General features: G+C 49.3%; 1 protein-coding gene across 2 annotated transcripts in view; it reads right to left on the reverse strand.

The window, feature by feature from the left end:
* Positions 1-10,940: 10,940 nt before the first annotated feature.
* The window catches only part of LOC123768544 (vesicular glutamate transporter 1), a 221,503-nt gene continuing 205,898 nt past the window's right edge, over positions 10,941-26,545 (reverse strand). For both annotated transcript variants that reach the window (XM_069336351.1, XM_069336352.1), the window contains 4 exons: positions 24,440-24,567; positions 13,352-13,507; positions 11,746-11,925; positions 10,941-11,323 (listed from right to left, as the gene is read on the reverse strand). In XM_069336351.1, the coding sequence (XP_069192452.1) occupies positions 11,186-11,323; positions 11,746-11,925; positions 13,352-13,507; positions 24,440-24,567 (602 nt within the window). In that variant the 3' untranslated portion in view covers positions 10,941-11,185. The remainder of the gene's footprint in view (positions 11,324-11,745; positions 11,926-13,351; positions 13,508-24,439; positions 24,568-26,545) is intronic.

Here is a 26,545-nt window from a genome sequence, read left to right on the forward strand (position 1 = left end):
CAACAGTGCTCATGGGGAATGTGCTGACAACAGTGCTCATGGGGAATGTGCTGACAACAGTGTTCATGGGGAATGTGCTGACAACAGTGCTCATGGGGAATGTGCTGACAACGGCTCATGGGGAATGTGCTGACAACAGTGTTCATGGGGAATGTGCTGACAACAGTGCTCATGGGGAATGTGCTGACAACTGTGCTCATGGGGAATGTGCTGACATCAGTGGGAGGGAATATCGCTGAGAACCTCGACCGTGTTAAGACAATTATATATAACAGAGTTTATATTATGCTATTCCATGTGCATCTCCAGAAGTGAAGACTACTGGACGCTAGGCGGAGGGTTGGTGGCTAGGTGGAGGGTTGGGGGCTAGGTGGAGGGTTGGTGGCTAGGTGGAGGGTTGGTGGCTAGGTGGAGGGTTGGTGGCTAGGTGGAGGGTTGGGGGCTAGGCGGAGGGTTGGTGGCTAGGTGGAGGGTTGGGGGCTAGGTGGAGGGTTGGTGGCTAGGCGGAGGGTTGGTGGCTAGGTGGAGGGTTGGTGGCTAGGTGGAGGGTTGGTGGCTAGGTGGAGGGTTGGTGGCTAGGTGGAGGGTTGGTGGCTAGGTGGAGGGTGGTGGCTAGGTGGAGGGTTGGGGGCTAGGTGGAGGGTTGGTGGCTAGGTGGAGGGTTGGTGGCTAGGTGGAGGGTTGGTGGCTAGGTGGAGGGTTGGGGGCTAGGCGGAGGGTTGGTGGCTAGGTGGAGGGTGGGGGCTAGGTGGAGGGTTGGTGGCTAGGTGGAGGGTCGGTGGCTAGGTGGAGGGTTGGTGGCTAGGTGGAGGGTTGGTGGCTAGGTGGAGGGGTGGTGGCTAGGTGGAGGGTTGGGGCTAGGCGGAGGGTTGGTGGCTAGGTGGAGGGTTGGGGGCTAGGTGGAGGGTTGGTGGCTAGGTGGAGGGTCGGTGGCTAGGTGGAGGGTTGGTGGCTAGGTGGAGGGTTGGTGGCTAGGTGGAGGGTCGGTGGCTAGGTGGAGGGTTGGTGGCTAGGTGGAGGGTTGGTGGCTAGGTGGAGGGTTGGTGGCTAGGTGGAGGGTTGGGGCTAGGTGGAGGGTTGGGGGCTAGGTGGAGGGTTGGTGGCTAGGTGGAGGGTCGGTGGCTAGGTGGAGGGTCGGTGGCTAGGTGGAGGGTTGGTGGCTAGGTGGAGGGTTGGTGGCTAGGTGGAGGGTTGGTGGCTAGTGGAGGGTTGGTGGCTAGGTGGAGGGTTGGGGGATAGGTGGAGGTTGGTGGCTAGGTGGAGGGTTGGTGGCTTGGTGGAGGGTCGGTGGCTAGGTGGAGGGTTGGTGGCTAGGTGGAGGGTTGGTGGCTAGGTGGAGGGTGGGGGGCTAGGTGGAGGGTTGGTCTAGGTGGAGGGTTGGGGGCTAGGTGAGGGTTGGTGGCTAGGTGGAGGGTTGGTGGCTAGGTGGAGGGTTGGGGGCTAGGTGGAGGGTTGGTGGCTAGGTGGGGTTGGTGGCTAGGCGGAGGGTTGGGGGCTAGGCGGAGGGTTGGGGGCTAGGTGGAGGGTTTGGTTGTTAGGCGGAGGGTTGGGGCTAGGCGGAGGGTTGGGGGCTAGGCGGAGGGTTGGTGGCTAGGCGGAGGGTTGGTGGCTAGGCGGAGGGTTGGTGGCTAGGCGGAGGGTTGGGGGCTAGGCGGAGGTTGGGGCTAGGCGGAGGGTTGGGGGCTAGGCGGAGGGTTGGGGGCTAGGCGGAGGGTTGGTGCTAGGCGGAGGGTTGGTGGCTAGGCGGAGGGTTGGTGGCTAGGCGGAGGGTTGGTGGCTAGGCGGAGGGTTGGTGGCTAGGTGGAGGGTTGGTGGCTAGGTGGAGGGTTGGTGGCTAGGTGGAGGGTTGGTGGCTATGTGGAGGTGTTGGGCTAGGTGGAGGGTTGGTGGCTAGGCGGAGGGTTGGTGGCTAGGCGGGGGGTTGGTGGCTAGCGGAGGGTTGTGGCTATAGGGCGGAGGGTTGGTGGCTGGCGGAGGGTTGGTGGCTAGGCGGGGGGTTGGTGGCTAGGTGGAGGGTGGTGGTTAGGTGGAGGGTTGGTGGCTAGGTGGAGGGTTGGTGGCTAGGTGGAGGGTTGGTGGCTAGGTGGAGGGTTGGTGGCTAGGTGGAGGGTTGGGCTAGGTGGGGGGTTGGTGGCTAGCCTTCCTGTGATTGTGATCACAACCATGGTCACCATCAGGGGTGGTGATCATGGGGGTGGTGATCATGGGGGTGGTGATCATGGGGTGGTGGTCATGGGGGTGGTGATCATGGGGGTGGTGATCATGGGGGTGGTGATCATGGGGGTGGTGATCATGGGGTGGTGATCATGGGGGTGGTGATCATGGGGGTGGTGATCATGGGGGTGGTGATCATGGGGTGGTGATCATAGGGTGGTGGTCATGGGGGTGGTGGTCATGGGGGTGGTGGTCATGGGGGTGGTGATCATGGGCGATGGTGGTGATCATGGGGTGGTGGTCATGGGGGTGGTGATCATGGGGGTGGTGATCATGGGGGTGGTGATCATGGGGGTGGTGATCATGGGGGTGGTGATCATGGGGTGTGGTGATCATGGGGTGGTGATCAGGGGTGGTGTCATGGGGTGGTCATGGGGGTGGTGATCATGGTGGGTGGTGATCATGGGGGGTGGTGATCATGGGGGTGGTGATCATGGGGGTGGTGATCATGGGGGTGGTGATCATGGGGGTGGTGATCATGGGGTGGTGATCATGGGGTGGTGGTCATGGGGGGTTGATCATGGGGGTGGTGATCATGGGGGTGGTGATCATGGGGGTGGTCATGGGGGTGGTGATCATGGAGTGGTAATCATGGGGGTGGTGATCATGGGGGTGGTGATCATGGGGGTGGTGATCATGGGGTGGTGATCATGGGGTGGTGATCATGGGTGGTGATCAGGGGGGGTGATCATGGGGTGGTGATCATGGGGTGGTGGTCATGGGGTGGTGATCATAGGGGTGGTGGTGATCATGGGGTGGTGATCATGGGGTGGTATCATGGGGTGGTGATCATGGGGTGGTAATCATGGGGTGGTGATCATGGGTGGTAATCATGGGGTGGTGATCATGGGGTGTAATCACGGGGGTGTGGTCATGGGTGGTGATCATGGGGTGTGGTGGTCATGAGGTGGTGATCATGGGGTGGTGGTCATGAGGTGGTGATCATGGGGTGGTAATCATGGGGTGGTAATCCATGGGGTGTGGTCATGGGGTGGTGATCATGGGGTGGTGGTCATGGGGTGGTGATCATGGGGTGGTAATCATGTGGTGGTAATGATGGGGGTGGTGATCATGGGGTGGTAATCATGGGGTGGTGATCATAGGGGTGGTGGTCATGGGGTGGTGATCATGGGGTGGTAATCATGTGGTGGTAATCATGGGGGTGGTGATCATGGGGGTGGTGATCATAGGGGTGGTGGTGATCATGGGGTGGTGATCATGGGGTGGTGATCATGGGGGTGGTGATCATAGGGTGGTGTCATAGGGTTGTAATCATGGGGTGGTAATCATGGGGTGGTAATCATGGGGTGGTAATCATGGGGTGGTGGACAATAAGGGGTTGGGGCCACAAGTTAATGGGTAATAAAGAATTGATCCATAACATTATGATAGTCAACAAACTACCCCCACTTGACTATACATAGAACCACACACATATAGCATCTGGTACTCTTTCATCCAAATACCATCATATAAAAAGTATCTTTTCAACAACTCTCAAAATGCAAATATATATATAACAACTAGGCTGGAGTTATCACACTAGCAAGGAACAGTTGTATCTACCTGCATTGTTGTACATCTCCACTACTCGCACATCAATACTTACAAATTATACAATCATACAACCCAAAAACCTGGCATGCATACATTAATACATAGGTTTGTTAGAGTCCACTGTACACTACTTAGAAGGTATGGCTCCCTTGTATGGAGGCATTGTATGGATAATACAACTTGTATTCTCTAATACTCTAACAATCTCTATTATACAACGCCAATCCAGAACATTTATCGATATTATATATATATATATATATATATATATATATATATATATATATAATATATATATATATATATATAATGGAATCTTGCAAGAACCCAAGAACACTTCTGGCAATCTTGCAAGGACCACCAAGATGTTCACAACTAGGCACAACAAGTCTCATCTTTGTGAGAAATGATCATAAACTCACCTTACGTAAGTTAGAAGACACTCGACCCTCCACCTTGGCATATGAAGATGAGAAACGATCCTTATCTTGACTTACGACAGACGAGAGACAAAGTCTTCCTTAGCTTAAGACAGATGAGAAAGAAGTTGCCTCGTTGGATAATGAGAAATGCGAAACGGATTCAGTCTCAGCCTAGTGGGACAGTATACGAGTTTACATTAATAACGTAATTAAGAAATCGAAGCTATTGATGAGAACTTAAATTCTGTTGACCAGACCACCCTCTAGAAAGTGAAGGGACGACGACGACGTTTCGGTCCGTTCTGGACCATTCTCAAGTCGTCACAATCGACTTGAGAATGGTCTACGAAGGACCGAAACGTCGTCCTCCCTTCATCTTCAGTATGTGGTCTGGTCAACAAACTTCAGCCACGTTGTTGTGACTCGTCGCCTGCTTAATATTTCTGTATTTTGGAACAAAAACCCGACCCCAAGGAATTACAACTTGTAATATAGAATCCCAAAAGCCACTTATCTGACCCCTTGTGGGGCGTCAGACCACTTCAACTGCCTCGTTAATTGATGCGTCAATCAATATTCAATATTTTCGTGATGCAGATGTCCGTGATGTACAGTACTTGAGCACTAACGTTACTTTTACCGCGTACACACCTGTCATATATATGTATATACACGTCTCCACAACTGTCATATATATATACACGTCTCCACACTTGTCATACGTCTCCACACCTGTCATATACATACGTCTCCATACCTGTCATATATGTCTCAACACTTGTCATATATATGTCTCTACACCTGTCATATCATATATATATATATATATATATATATATATATATATATATATATATATATATATATATATATATTACACACACACACACACATTCTCAAGCGCCTCTCCTATATGAGAAGTGTCATCATTTATGAGTTATGAGGCGCGAGCAACGTCGTCGCACAATTCGGAGTCTGACATCGTAGTTTCCATTTTGATATATAGAAAAAGTTGTAGGAAGGTGTATTATAAATATACATACCCTATTCATACTGCATGTATGGACGAATGAACGCTGAATGTATGAATACACAGTCGCATACATAGCACATTCTGGAGTGAATTGCTTTCAAACTTATGACAAGGATTACTTAAGTGATCAAATATGTATAGTCGTTATGTATGGTAATTATGAATAGTTGTTCTGTATGGTAATTATCACAATTAAAATATTCATGTGTTAATAATATTAAAAATACAACTTGCTTTAACTTCGACTTATTTTATAATTTAAATAATTTTTTTGATGTTCAAAGGGCAGATGTGTTAAGCGGTTCGTGAGGTATATTGTGTGGTTCGTGGGGTATTGTGTGGTTCGTGGGGTATATTGTGTGGTTCGTGGGTATATTGTGTGGTTCGTGGGGTATTGTGTGGTTCGTGAGGTATATTGTGTGGTTCGTGGGGTATATTGTGTGGTTCGTGAGGTATATTGTGTGGTTCGTGGGGTATATTGTGTGGTTCGTAGGTATACTCACTCAGACTCAGTGAGCGAGAATACTCATATGATTGTGAGTACTGAGTGTTGAGTGATATCCTCATCATAAGTGATCAAGAGGATGTGTTATTCACGTACATGGGTCTTTGTAGAAGGTGCTACAGGTGGTCTAGAACAATCTACATGGTCTAGAACAATCTACATGGTCTAGAACAATCTACATGGTCTAGAACAATCTACATGGTCTAGAACAATCTACATGGTCTAGAACAATCTACATGGTCTAGAACAGAAAGTATTGGTTATTAAACAGGATACCTGCTACAGAACAGGGTGTCAGTGTAGAGGGTGTAGAGGTCAGGGTGTAGAGGGGGGTTTCAGGGAGTAGAGGGATGGGGTTCAGGGTGTAGAGGGATGGGGTTCAGGGTGTAGAGGGAGGGGGTTCAGGGTGTAGAGGGAGGGGGTTCAGGGTGTAGAGGGATGGGGTTCAGGGTGTAGAGGGAGGGGGTTCAGGGTGTAGAGGGGGGGTTCAGGGTGTAGAGGGATGGGGTTCAGGGTGTAGAGGGGGGGTTCAGGGTGTAGAGGATGGGGTTCAGGGTGCAGAAGGATGGGGTTCAGGGTGTAGAGGGATGGGGTTCAGGGTGTAGAGGGAGGGGGTTCAGGGTGTAGAGGGATGGGGTTCAGGGTGTAGAGGGAGGGGTTCAGGGTGTAGAGGGGGGTTCAGGGTGTAGAGGGATGGGGTTCAGGGTGTAGAGGGGGGGTTCAGGGTGTAGAGGGATGGGGTTCAGGGTGCAGAAGGATGGGGTTCAGGGTGTAGAGGATGGGGTTCAGGGTGCAGAAGGATGGGGTTCAGGGTGCAGAAGGATGGGGTTCAGGGTGTAGAGGGATGGGGTTCAGGGTGTAGAGGGATGGGGTTCAGGGTGTAGAGGGATGGGGTTCAGGGTGTAGAGGGATGGGGTTCAGGGTGTAGAGGGATGGGGTTCAGGGTGTAGAGGGAGGGGGTTCAGGGTGTAGAGGGGGGTTCAGGGGTAGAGGGATGGGGTTCAGGGTGTAGGGGGGGGGTTCAAAAACAGCCCAATGTTGTATAGCAAAATGAAAGTGTTCAGGAGGAGAATGCCGGTGTTCTGAAACAGGATTTAGGTGTTACAGATCTTCAACGGGGTGTTCTTTAACAGATGACTGATCTTAAAGAATAGGATGTAAGGGTTCTAAATTATTAAATTATTTGAGAACAGGATATAGATATTCCAGAATCTATTGTAGGCATGGTAGAACAGTTTATATTTGTTCTAAGCCATCCTGTATACATTCTAGCATGCCATGTATCTGATATCTATACCACACATCTGAAAATGAAGAGACAGCCTGCATTTGTTCTGGAAAAACCTGAATTTGTCCTAGCAATGCCTGAATTTGTCCTAGAAAAGCCTTAATTTGTCCTAGAAAAGCCCGAATTTGTCCTAGAAAAGCCCGAATTTGTCCTAGAAAAGCCTGAATTTGTCCTAGAAAAGCCTGAATTTGTCCTAGAAAAGCCTGAATTTGTCCTAGAAAAGCCTGAATTTGTCCTAGAAAAGCCTGAATTTGTCCTAGAAAAGCCTGAATTTGTCCTAGAAAAGCCTGAATTTGTTCTAGTAAGGTGTGTATTTGTTCCAGGAAAACTTGTGTTTGTCATACAACTGCATAAAAGTTGATCTAGAAAAGATTGTTGGTGTTTGAGATCAGTTGCATAGACCATACTTGTAGCAGGCTGAAGCTTTTGTAGAAGAGGTGTTCCGGGACAGTCTGTAGTGTTCCTGGACAGTCTGTAGTGTTCCAGGACAGTCTGTAGTGTTCCGGGACAGTCTGTAGTGTTCCGGGACAGTCTGTAGTGTTCCGGGACAGTCTGTAGTGTTCCGGGACAGTCTGTAGTGTTCCTGGACAGTCTGTAGTGTTCCGGGACAGTCTGTAGTGTTCCTGGACAGTCTGCAGTGTTCCGGGACAGTCTGTAGTGTTCCGGGACAGTCTGTAGTGTTCCTGGACAGTCTGCAGTGTTCCGGGACAGTCTGTAGTGTTCCGGGACAGTCTGTAGTGTTCCGGGACAGTCTGTAGTGTTCCGGGACAGTCTGTAGTGTTCCTGGACAGTCTGCAGTGTTTCCGGGACAGTCTGTAGTGTTCCGTGACAGTCTGTAGTGTTCCGGGACAGTCTGTAGGTTCCGGGACAGTCTGTAGTGTTCCGGGACAGTCTGTAGTGTTCCGGGACAGTCTGTAGTGTTCCGGGACAGTCTGTAGTGTTCCTGGACAGTCTGCAGTGTTCCGGGACAGTCTGTAGTGTTCCGGGACAGTCTGTAGTGTTCCGGGACAGTCTGTAGTGTTCCGGGACAGTCTGTAGTGTTCCGGGACAGTCTGCAGTGTTCCGGGACAGTCTGCAGTGTTCCGGGACAGTCTGCAGTGTGTCCGGGACAGTCTGCAGTGTTCCGGGACAGTCTGCAGTGTTCTGGGACAGTCTGCAGTGTTCCGGGACAGTCTGCAGTGTTCCGGACAGTCTGCAGTGTTCCGGGACAGTATGCAGTGTTCTGGGACAGTCTGCAGTGTTCCGGGACAGTCTGTAGTGTTCCGGGACAGTCTGCAGTGTTCCGGGACAGTCTGCAGTGTTCCGGGACAGTCTGCAGTGTTCCGGGACAGTCTGCAGTGTTCCGGGACAGTCTGCAGTGTTCCGGGACAGTCTGCAGTGTTCCGGGACAGTCTGCAGTGTTCCGGGACAGTCTGCAGTGTTCTGGGACAGTCTGCAGTGTTCCGGGACAGTCTGCAGTGTTCCGGGACAGTCTGCAGTGTTCCGGGACAGTCTGCAGTGTTCCGGGACAGTCTGCAGTGTTCCGGGACAGTCTGCAGTGTTCCGGGACAGTCTGCAGTGTTCCGGGACAGTCTGCAGTGTTCCGGGACAGTCTGCAGTGTTCCGGGACAGTATGCAGTGCTCCGGGACAGTCTGCAGTGTTCCGGGACAGTCTGCAGTGTTCCGGGACAGTCTGTAGTGTTCCGGGACAGTCTGTAGTGTTCCGGGACAGTCTGTAGTGTTCCGGGACAGTCTGCAGTGTTCCGGGACAGTCTGCAGTGTTCCGGGACAGTCTGCAGTGTTCCGGGACAGTCTGCAGTGTTCCGGGACAGTCTGCAGTGTTCCGGGACAGTCTGTAGTGTTCCGGGACAGTCTGTAGTGTTCCGGGACAGTCTGTAGTGTTCCGGGACAGTCTGCAGTGTTCCAGGACAGTCTGTAGTGTTCCGGGACAGTCTGTAGTGTTCCGAGACAGTCTGCAGTGTTCCGGGACAGTCTGTAGTGTTCCGGGACAGTCTGTAGTGTTCCGGAACAGTCTGTAGTGTTCCGGGACAGTCTGTCAGTGTTCCGGGACAGTCTGTAGTGTTCCGGGACAGTCTGCAGTGTTCCAGGACAGTCTGTAGTGTTCCGAGACAGTCTGCAGTGTTCCGGGACAGTCTGCAGTGTTCCAGGACAGTCTGCAGTGTTCCGGGACAGTCTGTAGTGTTCCGGGACAGTCTGTAGTGTTCCGGGACAGTCTGCAGTGTTCCGGGACAGTCTGCAGTGTTCCGGGACAGTCTGTAGTGTTCCGGGACAGTCTGCAGTGTTCCGGGACAGTCTGCAGTGTTCTGGAACACAATGTATTTTTTTAACGCTATGTAAATTGCTTATAAAATAAATTTACGTAATTTCGACCAAGCAGCAGCTGTTGTGGGATCAGAAACACATGCCTTTTGCCAGGATTTGAAAATTCAGTTTTTTTTTGCCAATCATAATTATATATATGACTTCCAAAGTCTTTCACTAATGGGATGTCAAACCGGTCAAATCATATGACCCTTGACCTCACATTTGGCCGCGTGCGCATGCGCCAGGAACCTCTTTTTGACCGCCCATGACTAATTTATTAATGACTGTATAATGACTGTATAATGTATTAATGACAAAAGTCTAGAACGGATGATGAAGAGTGACATCTCTAAAGGCTTTTTTAGGTGTCAGTTGTCAAAAGGCTTTTTTTTTTAGGTTAATTGTCATAAAATTGTAGGATGTCCTAGCAGGTGACTACTGTCCTAGGAGTGTCCTAGCAGGTGACTACTGTCCTAGCAGTATCCCAGCAGGTGACCACAGTCCTAGCAGTATCCCAGCAGGTGACCACAGTCCTAGCAGTATCCCAGCAGGTGACCACAGTCCTAGCAGTATCCTAGCAAATGACTACTGTCCTAGCAGTATCCCAGCAGGTGATCATGATATGATTTTGACAGGTTTTAGGCGATGACTTCGGTAGTGTTGACCTAGTACTGGCACGGTACACAGTGTTGACCTAGTACTGGCCAGTACACAGGGAGTGTTGACCTAGTACTGGCCGGTACACAGGGAGTGTTGACCTAGTACTGGCACGGTACACAGGGAGTGTTGACCTAGTACTGGCCGGTACACAGGGAGTGTTGACCTAGTACTGGCCAGTACACAGGGAGTGTTGACCTAGTACTGGCCGGTACACAGGGAGTGTTGACCTAGTACTGGCACGGTACACAGGGAGTGTTGACCTAGTACTGGCCGGTACACAGGGAGTGTTGACCTAGTACTGGCACGGTACACAGGGAGTGTTGACCTAGTACTGGCACGGTACACAGGGAGTGTTGACCTAGTACTGGCCGGTACACAGGGAGTGTTGACCTAGTACTGGCCGGTACACAGGGAGTGTTGACCTAGTACTGGCACGGTACACAGGGAGTGTTGACCTAGTACTGGCACGGTACACAGGGAGTGTTGACCTAGTACTGGCCGGTACACAGGGAGTGTTGACCTAGTACTGGCCGGTACACAGGGAGTGTTGACCTAGTACTGGCACGGTACACAGGGAGTGTTGACCTAGTACTGGCCGGTACACAGGGAGTGTTGACCTAGTACTGGCCGGTACACAGGGAGTGTTGACCTAGTACTGGCCGGTACACAGGGAGTGTTGACCTAGTACTGGCACGGTACACAGGGAGTGTTGACCTAGTACTGGCCGGTACACAGGGAGTGTTGACCTAGTACTGGCCGGTACACAGGGAGTGTTGACCTAGTACTGGCACGGTACACAGGGAGTGTTGACCTAGTACTGGCCGGTACACAGGGAGTGTTGACCTAGTACTGGCCAGTACACAGGGAGTGTTGACCTAGTACTGGCACGGTACACAGGTAGTGTTGACCTAGTACTGGCCGGCTACACAGGTAGTGTTGACCTAGTACTGGCCGGTACACAGGGAGTGTTGACCTAGTACTGGCCGGTACACGGGGAGTGTTGACCTGGTACTGGCACGGTACACAGGGAGTGTTGACCTAGTACTGGCCGGTACACAGGGAGTGTTGACCTGGTACTGGCACGGTACACAGGGAGTGTTGACATAGTACTGGCACGGTACACAAATAGTGTTGACCTAGTACTGGAACGGTACACAAATAGTGTTGACCTAGTACTGGAACGGTACACAAATAGTGTTGACCTAGTACTGGCTTGGAGGATAATTGAACTGGGTTGGTTGCTGCTGGTGGTGTTCCAAGCTCCCACTGAACGGGTTGGTGGAAGGTGCCACCGCTGGAGCAAAGGGGTTGTTGTGGCTGGCATATTCTGTACTCCCCACCTGCAAAACAGTCACGTGTCAAGACCCAACACACAAAACCCTTCACTACCTCAAGGTAGTCGACTTGAGGTTCAATTCGAGTTAATGACTAAAAATATGAAATTAAATTGACATTCAATGCCGAGGAAAATTCATAACAAAAAATATTATGAATTGAATGTGAGGAATTTGTTATGATAGTATAATATATCTCTTGATAAAGACTGCATCTTAGACCAATGGAATATTTAAATATTACAAGTTTGTTATTTTGTTGATGGACAAGATTCCCAATAGTGTCCCTGTGGCTGTTGTTCCAAATTTATTTATATATTTATTTATTTATATACATACAAGAAGGTACATTGGGATTGTGAGGATACATAGTATAGTAATTACAATCTTGTAAAGCCACTAGTACGCGCAGCGTTTAGGGTAAATACCTTAGGCGGATGTGCCACAGCGTAATCTAGCTGTGGCTGCTGTTGAGTGTAGGTCTCCTGGGTGTAGCCCTCCTGGGTGTACCCTTGGCCCTCCGGTGCAGTACCGTCACCCGCCATGGTACCGTAGGTGGCCAGCTTCCCGTTGGCTTGGCCAGGAGTGGCCATGGCCGGCGTCGTCTCCTGCGGAGGCATAGCGCACGTCAGTGTATATTACTCTATACTGCTGCCTAACATTATTTGGAGGAGTGAGTATGCTTTTTTTATATTAAATGTTGAAAGTGTTAATATGCTATTTTTTAGGAGGTTGGATTTTTTATATATGATATTTGATGGGACCTATACATGACTGAATACATCTGGGTGATGTATGCATGACTGTAAACAACCTGTAAATTGTAAATATATTAAGTGAAGAGAGTCCAAAGTGATGACCGACACACACACACACACACACACACACACACACACACACACACACACACACACACACACACACACACACACACACACACACACACACTGAAGCTAGGTCTGCAGTTAGGGAAGTTACTAAGGCAGTGGCTTCTTCTCAGAAAGCAGCTGGATGCACTAGCCAGCTGATAGAGCGAAAAGACCTGTATTAATAGTAGGCCTTGAGGAGCAAACAGGGACTAGTCCAGTGTGGAGGAGAGACAAGGACAAAAATGAAGTTAATGAGATCCTTAAAGGGGTAAAGATGGAGAAGGCTGACCAGAATATTGAAAAGGTTTTCAGGCTCGGACAGTACAACAAGGACAGAGACCGATTGATAAAGGTGGTATTCACGAGCGAGAGAACAAAAGAGGAATTGTTAGCAAGGAAGAGAGGACTAGCAATTGTATCGAAGTTCAAAAAAAAAAGTATTCATGCCAAGGAATATGACAACTGACGAGAGAATGAGGGCAGCAGCTGCAAGAAGGGAGCTCAGGGAAAAAGAAAGGAATCAGGGATTCACAACCCCGAGCCCTACAATCCCAGAGGGGAGTGGGAGAACCCTACACAAGCAGTTCGACACAGTGAGACAAGCACCACCCTCACCCTCCACCCAATAGATGTCCTACTTGTCCCAACCCCTAGTACCCAAGGTGCCCACCTAGGGCTCTCCCCTCCCCCACTCCCTTCCCAGGATCTCCCTTCTCCCCCACCCCCCCAAGCCCTCCCTAATCCCCCATGCCCTCCTTTCTCCCACACCCCCAAGAACCTCCATTCTCCCCCCTCCCCCCCTAAACCCTCCAATATCCCCTACCCCTCTGAGCCCTTCCCCCATTCCCCTAAGCCATCCCTTCTTCCTCATCCCCCTCAGCCCTCCCTTTCCCCCAACCTCCCCCCCCCCAACCTCCACCCCAAGCCCTCCTCCCTTTCCCCCAACCTTCCCCCCCCCCAAGCCCTCCTCCCTCTTCTGCCCCCCCCCCATCTCCCCACGGCTTCCCTCCTCCCATATCCCCCCTAAACCTCCCCTTTTCTGACACTCCCCCAAGCCTCCCCCTCTTACCCCCCAAGCCTCCCCTGCCTCCCCACCCCCACCAAACATCTTTACTCCCCTAACCCCCCAAACCCGCCCTCCCTACACCACCCTCCCCATACTGACCTTGACGTACTGCTGCTGGTCCTCCGGCAGCTGCTCCTCCGGAGGCGGTTCTGCCCAGGGCTGGAGCTCCCCCGAGGCGAAGATGCCATAGAAGATGATGCCCAGGAAGTGAATGATGGAGGCGATGAGGAACACCACCTGCCACTCCTCCTCCGTCTGCGCCGCCACAAGTGGAGAGAGCAAGGTTCTTAGTGACGCTCAGATGGTTACCAGTGAGGGAGGGACGGGACGGGAGGGGGATGGAAGGGTAAGTACCGGTGAAGGAAAGGGAGAAGGAGGGGCTTAAGGGAAGGAAGTAATTGAAGAGATCAATTAGTAAGCAAATGGGAGATAATGTCTTAAAAATAATTGTTAGATAGAGGCTTTGATTTAGTTGGTTGACATGCGCAGGAAAATTCGTCGGATCTTGTGGATTATTTAGAAGGCAACCCGTTCTCGTACTTGCTTATAGTCAATATCTTGCTTATGAATAAGTGCATATGTGACATACTATTTTATTGTGAATATTTGAGTTTACCGTGAAAAGCTGAATAGAAAACCACAGCCTAACCTAACCTTCTTAGTATGTTAAGATATTACAGTTAGTACTTAACCTATACCTATATTGATATTACAGTTTTATAAAAATAAAACAAAACTAAAATATTTAAATAAATTGTAAAGTAACTCAGGATATTGTCAAATTTTGTATAAAATCTCTATTGTTTAATAAAATTGAGATAAAAAGTTAGTGCCATGAAAAACATACGGCTTGGAATATGTCACATATATACTTATTTATAAGCGAAATAGTGACTATAAGCAATAAGTCATATATGTGCTGTCTTGTGCGAGCAACCGGAGCGGGGAAAAGTTCCTCCCCTTTGCTCTGTGTTTCCCTTTCCCACAATTGAAATTGATATAAGTTTATTGAGGCATAAATACACACAAAGGGATGAGGTAGCTTAAGCTATGCTCACCCTGTTCAGTACAACGTGTTCATACATACATAGACACACATCACAAACAATAAACATATTACCGAACATTCTGAGAGATAAACATATACATTTCTTCCTTTACACAAGTACTATGTTACCAGACGTACACACAAATACTTTTATGAGCAGATACATAGACAATTTACAATAGACATTCAGACAATTTAACAAAAGGTTATAATCTTGGTGGAAAATTCTTATATCTCTCCAGAATCTCATCAACCTTTCCGTTGTGACTCAACCAGGCTATTTGTTCAGGAACAGTTCTTATCTAAGTGTTTCTATATACATTAATCAACGGACAGTGAAGAACATAATGGGTGAGGGTGTGAGACCTTAACATAACACATAGTTTACACTTGGTGTCATTATCATTAACAACTGTACCATATTGCCAGTAATATTTGTACCCAAGCCTGAGCCGCATGTGCACAGAGTCATTCCAAGCGTTTCTCCTTTTACCATAAGTGTAGTAGTGGGTGTTTTGACACACACACCTGTAGTGTCTCACACACCTGTAGTGTTGCGTGGTTTGGCGTGAAGTTAGTGTGAATTGTTTTTGAGTTTGTTGCTTTATGTTCGGTAATACATGTTTATAAAGTGTTAAGCCATTTCCCTTTTTTATATTGTATCAGTGGTCAGCAACATTTATTTTGTAATTACCCTTAATTAAGCGAATTGTCAGTCATGTTTTCTTGTATCTTTTGCATCTGTCCCCACCCCAGAGTAAACTGGTGCACCTCATGTCGCTGGGAGACAGAAGAGCTAGAGGAGACAATCACAACACGCACAATTCCCAGGGGAATTGACAGGGTAGACAAGGATGTTTTATATAACACGGGTGGTACACCCACAAGGGGACACAATTGGAAGCTGAGTACCCAAATAAGCCACAGGGACGTTAGAAAGAACTTTTTCAGTGTCAGAGTAGTTAGTAAATGGAATGCACTAGGAAGTGATGTAGTGGAGGTTGACTGCATACACGTCATTTTCAAATCACTTTCCGCAAGCCCAACTAGGTGAGTAAACACACACACACACACACACACACACACACACACACACACACACACACACACACACACACACACACACACACACACACACACACCACACACACACACACACACACACACACACACACACACACACACCACACACACACACACACACACACACACACACACACACACACACACACACACACACACCCACACACACACACACACACACAACAATAGCGTGCAACAGGAGACAACATTGGGCCCTCCTGGAAGCCATGGTTAAGGAAGAGGGTGTGGACCACAGTCTCGCTCCAACATAAATGAGAGAAGAGGAGACAATTTTCTCCCATTACGACGTGAAAAGGAAGTCAATTTTATCGGTTCTTTGCGAGAGGAAGAGCCAATCTGGCGAGGAAAGGCGAGTGGCCTGGTGAGCCCTCTGACTTACACCTGCGGGCGGCCTGGTGAGCCCCCTGACTTACACCTGCGAGCACCAGCCCTGTATACTGTGTGTCGAGGGGGGGAGGGGAGTGGGGGGGGCATGGGGAGGACGGACACGAGGAGGGGATATGAGGGGGGGATATGAGGAGGAACATGAGGGGGAACATGAGAGAGAACATGAGGGGGGAACATGAGAGGAACATGAAGAACATGAGGGGGAACATGAGTGGTAACATGAGGGAGAACATGAAGAGGAACATGAGAGAGAATATAAGGAGGGGAAACATGAGATAAACATTAAAAACGTAAGAAAAGGTTCCTCGTGATCCGGCTTCAACACACCCAGCCGGATGTTGGAGACGCATCACCACAGTCCGGCCAGCACACCAAGTATCAGAATCAGTGGGGGAGGGGGGAGAGGGGAGAGGGGGACGAGTCAAATCAATGGTGGTGGGGGTGGGGAGGTGGCGAGGGCTCAGCCCGAACGGAACACCAAGCCTTCATTCCCCTAGAGGCGCCACCAACTCCCCTTTCATCTTGCACTCTCAATGGTGCCTACTGGGGAAGCTGGGGGGAGGTGGGGCTGGGGAAGCTGGGGGGAGGTGGGGCTGGGGAGGGGGGGGGGGAGGTAGGGCTGGGGAGGGGCGGAGAGGTGGGGCTGGGGAGGGGCGGAGAGGTAGGGCTGGGGAGGGGCGGAAAGGTGTTGACAGCACATTTCTATAATGTGTTATAAACACGCACATCTCCCCTGCTCTATCTCCTCACCATTCACTATTAACATCTCTCCCTCGCACCATCCTCCTAAGTCTTATCTCCGTCTTCACTATCTCCCTTCCTAATCTCACGATAATCCTCACTATCCTCTTCTAATTATCCACCTCCTCCATCTACACCCGATGGTAATCCCATCGTCTTTCATGCCCTTTTCCTCCCCCACCCCATCCCTCTTTCTCCCCCATATCAGCCGTTTTTCTCCCCCAGCCCATTGACTCTTCCAAGACTGGTTTCTCCCTCCATTCACAAGGCCTTTCCTTACATTCCAACGCTCCTCTGCCCCCCCATTCCAACACCCCATTTTTTTACGTCTTAAAAAAATGGGACGTCTACAGTCTGCCATTAGGATGGACAGGAGCAACAGGTCTTCCCTCTCTCTCTCTCTCTCTCTCTCTCTCTCTCTCTCTCTCTCTCTCTCTCTCTCTCTCTCTCTCTCTCTCTCTCTCTCCCTTCCATCCCACCCTGCCTGCCCTTCCATCCCACCATCTCCTCCGTTCTAATAGTTAACTCTCTCATCCCATCTGGTCGCCTCGTCGCCACGGGTGTGGGGATGGAGGGGAGGGGATGGGATGGGAGGGGATGGGACAGTTAAGGACGATCCCTAACGGGAAGGGGAGGAACATTGCAATAAATATGGCTGTTAGGATTGACACCCGTCTCCCCCCCCCTCCTGCTTACGAAGCCTCTTCATCGTTGCGAAAGATTCACTTAATGAACCGCAACATTCAGTGGTTCCTGGACCCCCACCAGCACTCACAGTGGTTCCTGGATCCCCACCAGCACTTACAGTGGTTCCTGGATCCCCACCAGCACTTACAGTGGTTCCTGGACCCCCACCAGCACTCACAGTGGTTCCTGGATCCCCACCAGCACTTACAGTGGTTCCTGGACCCCCACCAGCACTCACAGTGGTTCCTGGATCCCCACCAGCACTTACAGTGGTTCCTGGATCCCCACCAGCACTCACAGTGGTTCCTGGATCCCCACCAGCACTCACAGTGGTTCCTGGATCCCCACCAGTACTTACAGTGGTTCCTGGACCCCCACCAGCACTTACAGTGGTTCCTTGACCCCCACCAGCACTCACAGTGGTTCCTGGATCCCCACCAGCACTCACAGTGGTTCCTGGATCCCCACCAGTACTTACAGTGGTTCCTGGACCCCCACCAGTATTTACAGTGGTTCCTGGACCCCCACCAGCACTTACAGTGGTTCCTGGACCCCCACCAGCACTTACAGTGGTTCCTGGACCCCCACCAGCACTTACAGTGGTTCCTGGACCCCCACCAGCACTTACAGTGATTCTAAGACCCCCAAAGAATATTTGCAGGGACCCCACATTGTCTGCTACCCCGGACTACCTGGGGCCAGATTCAGGAATCAGTTACGCAAGTACTTACGAGAATGTGCATCTTTCCTCAACCTTTGACGGCTTTGGTTACATTTATTAAACATTTTACAAGCATGAAAACTTGCCAATCAACTGTTATTATTGTTATAAACAGCCTCCTGGTGCTTCCGAGCTCATTAACTGTTTAATAATTGTAAACAAAGCCGCCAGAGACTGAAAAAAAAGATGTACAGGTTCGTAAGTGTTTGCGTAACTGCTTCGTGAATCTGGCCCCTGGAGTATACGTATAGTGGGTTCTGAGAGTTCTGCTCCCGAAGCCCGGCCTGGGCCAGCCATGTCTTGTGGTAAACTGATCTAAAAGGCTTGGCGCTGGCCCACATATCCATTGCAATCCGATTGGTCAAGAGGATCCAACCATACTCCAATCACCTAATATTATCAACCAAGGAGGAAGGGGAATAGATTTGTCAAAGAGCTGCTGCAGCAAAAATAATCCGTGAAAACATGGGGATAAAAGCAAATGAAATACTTCGAAATCCGCGCTATTTAACCCGAAGTCACGGACAAGTGGAGGAGGAAGCTAGGGCTCTGGTTTGAGGGGGAGGTGAAGGGGAGGGGGAGGTGAGGGAAGGAGGGGGAGGTGAGGGAAGGGGAGGTAGGGGGGAAGAGGGAAGTGGGGCGACACGCAGAAGCCATCCTCCCTGGGGAACTGTGTCATTTTCTACTTTAACAAATTCGGTGCTGGGTATCCGTGAATCTGTGGAATTAGATATATCCCCGAGGGGCTTATAGTCGTCAGCACCTCCCCATAGCTCCGCGTGGGGGGGCTCGGTGCCCCCTCCTGCCACACCTCCGCCTCCAGGACCTCCTCCAGACCCCCTTCCCTCTACCCGTCACCACACTGTGTTGATATCACACTCCGCGGGCAGCGGGTCCCACTCACTACTACTTCCTTATACAAACGACCTCCACAGGCAGGCTGGAGCTTCCGTCTGTGTATTAACTATTTGTATTTACTATTTGTGCCTGCACAACCTAGCTCTTGGACCCCGACCTTTTTAACCAATATATTTTTCCTCTATTATGTCTACTTCATATTTATTTCTCTCTACCCCCCCACACACACACTCGCGTCCTCAGCAAGCAGCCCGTAGCAGCTGTCTAACTCCCTGGTACCTATTTATTGCTAAGTAAACAGGGGTATCAGGGTGAAAGAATCTTTACCCTAGGATAACGAATCCCAAGCGCTGTCTACTCAGCCACCAGGCCCCAGTGTGCACGTGTGCGCGCGCGCGTGCTATACTAAAGAAGCTTCCCCCATAAAAACTCAACAATTACGGGTGGAAATTGGAAAAGTTCCACCCGACTGTGACTATACGCCTCAAGCACCAGTCCGTTACCATGACAACCACACCAGATTCTAGTAACTGATTTGTCATTGAAACTTTCTGCTATTGCTATCATTTAGATATCTGTCACTATTTATTTGATTTTCAATCTTATCGAAAATAAAACAAAATATTCATACTATCAAATATTTGTATTGGCAAATCAAATACTCTTCCATTATAGATTCTGGCCATTTAAATAGTCCTTTACAATAATTCTGGCCATTTAAATAGTCCTTTACAATAATTCTGGCCATTTAAATAGTCCTTTACAATCATTCTGGCCATTTAAATAGTCCTTTACAATCATTCTGGCCATTTATTTGTTTCATTCATGGCGCTAGGTGAAGAGTGCCAATGGACAGGTCAAAGGTCAGGACCTGATGTTCCTCTTCCGCTAATTAAACCCTTAGTAGTGATAATGGCAGCTATCTGTTCCGTGGGTGGGATAGGTCCCTCTGAGGGTCGGGGTGAGGGGGGGGGGTTCTGTGACTGGACGGAAGACAGTTCCCTGTGGACAAAAAGTACTCTCAGAAGGCGCCAAATCGATGTATCTAACGATATAAACAAAATGTGGTTTCCATGGAGACGAAGGAATGTGGTGGACGGGCGCTAGATGGCACCACGGGTCAATATAACTGGACCCGTAAAAATGGCGCGTTACAAGGGCGTTACATTATGTGGTGCAGCGTTGAGGCGTGCAGGGGCGGCCAGTGGTCAGATCAGTGGGGATTTTGTATTGTTTGTGGGTGCGAGGGTGTGTGTGTGGGTGTGTGTGTGTGTGTGTGTGTGTGTGTGTGTGTGTGTGTGTGTGTGTGTGTGTGTGTGTGTGTGTGTGTGTGTGTGTGTGTGTGTGTGTGTGTGTGTGTGTGTGAGTGTGTGTGTGTGTGTACGTACCCCACACACACACACACACACACACACACACACACACACACACACACACACACACACACACACACACACACACACACACACACACACGCGAAGAAATACTGGGGGGAAACTTGATCTCACTCCCTTAACGGAAAGAGGGGGGGGGGGTTTAGAGGAGACATGATAACGACGTATAAGATGGGTGTTTGATAAACTAGACATAAAAGCAATGTTCAAATTAAGGAACAGTAGACGGAGAGGACATAACTGGAAACACAGATGTCGGAAAGAACTGTTTCAGCCTCAGAGTCGTAAATAAGTGGAGTAGATGAAGTTAGCCAAGCCAATTCCATATTTAACTTCAAATGTATATATGATAAGAAAAAAGTGTATAGACCAACACCTCTGTATTGTGTATAGCCCAACAGCTGTGTATTGTGTATAGCCCAACACCTCTGTATTATGTATAGCCCAACACCTCTGTATTATGTATAGCCCTACACCTCTGTATTATGTATAGCCCAACACCTCTGTATTATGTATAGCCCAAATAGCCCAACACCTCTGTATTATGTATAGCCCAACACCTCTGTATTGTGTATAGCCCAACAGCTGTGTATTGTGTATAGCCCAACACCTCTGTATTATGTATAGCCCAACACCTCTGTATTATGTATAGCCCAACACCTCTGTATTATGTATAGCCCAACACCTCTGTATTATGTATAGCCCAACACCTCTGTATTATGTATAGCCCAACACCTCTGTATTATGTATAGCCCAACACCTCTGTATTGTGTATAGCCCAACAGCTGTGTGTTGTGTATAGCCCAACACCTCTGTATTATGTATAGCCCAACACCTCTGTATTATGTATAGCCCAACACCTCTGTATTATGTATAGCCCAACACCTCTGTATTATGTATAGCCCAACACCTCTGTATTATGTATAGCCCAACACCTCTGTATTATGTATAGCCCAACACCTCTGTATTGTGTATAGCCCAACAGCTGTGTGTTGTGTATAGCCCAACAACTCTGTATTATGTATAGCCCAACACCTCTGTATTATGTATAGCCCAACACCTCTGTATTATGTATAGCCCAACACCTCTGTATTATGTATAGCCCAACACCTCTGTATTGTGTATAACCCAACACCTCTGTATTGTGTATAGCCCAACAGCTGTGTATTATGTATAGCCCAACACCTCTGTATTATGTATAGCCCAACACCTCTGTATTGTGTATAACCCAACACCTCTGTATTGTGTATAGCCCAACAGCTGTGTATGGTGTATAACCCAACACCTCTGTATTGTGTATAGCCCAACAGCTGTGTATGGTGTATAACCCAACACCTCTGTATTGTGTATAGCCCAACACCTCTGTATTGTGTATAACCCAACACCTCTGTATTGTGTATAGCCCAACAGCTGTGTATGGTGTATAACCCAACACCTCTGTATTGTGTATAGCCCAACAGCTGTGTATGGTGTATAACCCAACACCTCTGTATTGTGTATAGCCCAACAGCTGTGTATGGTGTATAACCTAACACCTCTGTATTGTGTATAGCCCAACACCTCTGTATGGTGTATAACCCAACACCTCTGTATTGTGTATAGCCCAACAGCTGTGTATGGTGTATAACCCAACACCTCTGTATTGTGTATAGCCCAACAGCTGTGTATGGTGTATAACCCAACACCTCTGTATTGTGTATAGCCCAACAGCTGTGTATGGTGTATAACCCAACACCTCTGTATTGTGTATAGCCAACACCTCTGTATTGTGTATAACCCAACACCTCTGTATTGTGTATAGCCCAACAGCTGTGTATGGTGTATAACCCAACACCTCTGTATTGTGTATAGCCCAACAGCTGTGTATGGTGTATAACCCAACACCTCTGTATTGTGTATAGCCCAACAGCTGTGTATGGTGTATAACCCAACACCTCTGTATTGTGTATAGCCCAACACCTCTGTATGGTGTATAACCCAACACCTCTGTATTGTGTATAGCCCAACAGCTGTGTATGGTGTATAACCACCTCTGTATTGTGTATAGCCCAACAGCTGTGTATGGTGTATAACCCAACAGCTCTGTATAGTCCTGTGTATTAGGTAGTATGGTTAAACTATTAACACTATGCTCACACTAAACTCAAGTATTAATTAAAACATCTGTGTATTAATAGACATATCTAATTATTATTATCATCAGCAAAATAAATTACCTTGTATAAATGCATATCATCACTTTACAATAAATAAATTTAGCGGAAACATGAATGTGATTAATATTTGGTGAAAGTAAATTTTTGCTCTTAATCTTCAAGTCACAGACCATCGGTCATAAAGGGAAAATAAATCTATCTTTTTGGAGGCGTGATGGGTGCCGCGGGCGTGATGGGTGCCGCGGGCGTGATGGGTGCCGCGGGCGTGATGACCTCTCACACTCATGAATGTAGTCATTCTTATAACATTGTAGTCATAGTGTGGAGTCACTCATGCAGCCAGACAACCATTCTCACTGCTGACACAGGCAGTTGGCTCCAGTTCCTCCTGGTGAGAGTGTGAAGGTGTTCCCTCCCTCGTCCGGGTGCTGGTAGCTCTTCTCTGGCATCTCTCCACGAGCTCCGACTCTTGGTCTCCCTCACAAATACCTGGTTGATGGGGTTCTGGGAGTTCTTCTACTCCCCAAGCCCGGCCCGAGGCCAGGCTTGACTTGTGAGAGTTTGGTCCACCAGGCTGTTGCTTGGAGCGGCCCGCAGGCCCACATACCCACCACAGCCCGGTTGGTCCGGAACGTCTTTTAGAAAACAGTCGCTTGCTCGCTCGCCCAACGTAATAGTCTCGTGGATAAAGGTGGTAATGGAGTCTGACAACTCTGTCTTTACTGAGGCTGTCATGTCGCTAAACACTTAACTTTCACAACATGAGTCTTCCTCCCTCCACCACCTTCATGTTAAGTGATGAAATTTAACGAGTATTTGATGAGTTTATTAGTTCAATAATTCTTTATACAACTCTTACGGTAATAGTATAGTGTCTGGTGTGTTTAGACTCGCCTGTTTCTCAAGTTTCCATGCATGTTCCCAGGTTCTCATTATGTATTTGTTATGGATATTTCCTCATTCGCCGCGCTGTCAATCTCTCCTCTGTTTATAGTTCTATCGTGTCAACTTTTGATCTTCTCTGTTCTAGCGACGTCAGGTGGAGATGTCTTAGTCGTTCCTCGTATCCCATCACTTGTCATTCTAAGACCAGCTTCGATGCAAACCACTCTACCTTATCGGAGTTTCCTCAATTGCTTTTCCAGGTTGGATCTCCACAATGGGACTGCATAATCTAGCACTCGTCTTACGTATGTTGGATACAGGAGCACAGTGACCCAAATATCTTCGAATTGAGATTCGTCTCCCTTAGCCTTTCCTGTTAGTTCAACCCTCACAGTTCCGGTACGGGCCACGTTGTATACCAGTGGAACTTTTATAGATTGGTTTCGTGTTCCTTAGGTGAAGGTGTCACGCTGGAGCGGCGCACTCAAGAACAGTTTTAATAAATGTAGTGAAGAGGACTCTGAAGCCCTCCGTCCTCAGGTTCCTAAATGGTACACCTGTGTTAGACAGCTTCCCACATGTTGAGATGTTATTCTACTCACACAAGTCACTATTCCTAGTTAGCAGTTGGATCATCTTCCAGATTGTTCTCTAAATTTAGCTGTGTAAGAGAGAGTCATCTGTTCATTTCACATTTTTTCAATGGTTCCCCCTGTGCTTCCTACATATTTTCATTACCTTCCATTTATCTGGGTTGATATCTAGTAGCCATGCCTCCGAAGATACCTGAAGGTTTTTCAAGTCAGCCTGCATCTCTTTACAAGTCATGTGTGTCATTGCTCTCTTTATTAATGTTGTATCACCCACAAACACTGATACGAGTGCATCAACATCATTTACACATCATGTAAATGTGTAAATGATGCGTAAAGTGCATCAACTTAGGCGTAAATGTAAATGACCTCGTTGAGGTCATTTACGCATACCAGGCGTATTACTGACCCCTGTGGGACACCACTGTTGATCTGCCTCCACTTTGGGCACTCTTCTGTCACCATAGCTCACTGTTTCCAATTTGGGAGGTACAATTTAATCAAATTTTGTGTGTGTGTGTGAGGGGGGGGGGGGAGAGGGTAATTGGGGAGGGGGGTGATTCTCTCTGAATGTGAGAAAGGTGATGAATAAAACATGAGTGGAAGTACTCACCGAGTGCTTGGTGAACTCCTCGACCACGATGGGGCAGATCATGCCACTCAGAGTGCCGAAGCCGTTGCTAATGCCCATCAGGATGGAGGCGTAGCGCGGGGCGATGTCCAAGTGGTTGACGTTGAACCCTGGGGGGGAGGGGAGACAGGTTCTCATGTAGGGGGGGGGGAGCAGGTGGGGGGGGAGCAGGTAGGGTGGGAGCAGGTGGGGGGGGAGCAGGTGGGGGGGAGCAGGTGGGGGGGAGCAGGTGGGGGGGGGGGGGTTCACACCCCAACACCAACACCCCCCACCTCCTGGGGAAGGCCATAGGTGGCCCCAACATTCCTCCCCAGCACCTTGTCAGCGACAAGTTACGACCCCAGCACGCGTACCACCGTGGTAATAGTCCCCGTGCATTAAGAGATTGTCTCCCGCCCCCCGAGGGAATATCCCCACACCCCTACACCATCTTGCCCTGATTTACCCCGCCACCACCTCTCCCTTCTCCCTACATGGACCCCCTACCACTACCCTCTCTCCCCCACCACAACCAGTTACCACCCCTCACTACACCCAATTATCCCCTTCCCACACCCAATTACCCCTTCCACACCCATGCCCCCCCCCTCCCCGCCTATATCTTGAGTTATCTTGAGATGATTTCGGGCCTTAGCGTCCTTGCGGCCCGGTCCTCGACCAGGCCTCCTTTTTGTAACACACCCCCAGGAAGCAGCCAGTAGCAGCTGTCTAACTCCCAAGTACCTATTTACTGCTAGGTGAATAGGGGCATCAGGGTGAAAGATACTTTTTGCCCATTTGTCTCCGCCTCCACCGGGATCGAACCCGGAACATCTAGACTACGAATCCGAAGCGCTGTCCACTTAGCTATCAGGCGCCTAATACACCAAATTCCCCGCAACTTCACCGAAGAGACTTGCACAACACCCAACTTCCTCCCCACCACACCCAAGTCCCACCCCACGACACCAGAGTTTCTCCCCTCTCCCCCTCCCCCACACCTCTCCCTTCCTTCCCTCCCCCCTTTCCCACACCTCTCCCTCCTCTGTCCCTACACTGCCTATTCCTACTATTAAGGACACACCTTAATAGTAGGGTAATGGTGACATCCTTAAGTATAGTTGGGATAGTTCATAACAGTGTCTACTATTGCTAGCTTCCTCCAGCCCCACCTGTCTTCCACCAGCCCCACCTGTCTTCCACCAGCCCCACCTGTCTTCCACCAGCCCCACCTGTCTTCCACCAGCCCCACCTGTCTTCCACCAGCCCCACCTGTCTTCCACCAGCCCCACCTGTCTTCCACCAGCCCCACTTCCAAAAGACAGAAGAAAGAGTGGGAAGAAGAGTGCGAGGAGGAGGAGGAGGAGGAAGAGGAGGAGAAGGAGGGGGAGGAGAAGGAGGAGGAGGAGAAGGAGGAGAAGGAGGAAGAGGAGGAGGAGGAGGAGGAGGAGGAGTGATAGGAAGATGAAGGAGGATAAGGAGGTCCACTAGAAACTTTACTCCCCTGAGGCCCTCACCAACTTGATAAAAGATTTCATCGAATGTATTTCGCCCCCTCCTTTCACCCCTTACCACGACCCCCTTCCCCTTCCCTTCCCCCTCACAGCGGCCCCCGTCCCCATTCACCCTTCCCACTCTTCCCGCCAAAACCCCATGAAGCAGTTACGCAAGTACTAACGAACCTGTACATCTTTCCTCAATCTTTGACGGCTTTGGTTACATTTATTAAACACTTTACAAGTATGACTATTTCCTAATCAACTGTTGTTTTTGTTATAAACAGCCTCCTGGTGCTTCGGAGCTCATTAACTGTTTAATAATTGTAAACAATGCTGCAAAAGATTGAGAAAAGATGTACAATGTTCATAAGTGCTTGCGTAACTGCTTCGTGAATCTGGCCCCTGGTCTACCATAGACATGTACACACGAGGACTCTTGCACCTCTGGAAAGACGTGTTCGTATACAACGTGCTTCGACTGGGAGTGACTTCGACTATTTACATGTGAATACTTTCACTAACAATGCCACAAGGAATCCCTATTTTACCTCTCCAGTAATCATTCTGGGAACCACGAGTAGTCGGGAAATATTGTACAGGATTCAGGTAT

The sequence above is a fragment of the Procambarus clarkii genome, chromosome 35 (assembly GCF_040958095.1).
Source record: "Procambarus clarkii isolate CNS0578487 chromosome 35, FALCON_Pclarkii_2.0, whole genome shotgun sequence".
NCBI lineage: Eukaryota > Metazoa > Arthropoda > Malacostraca > Decapoda > Cambaridae > Procambarus > Procambarus clarkii.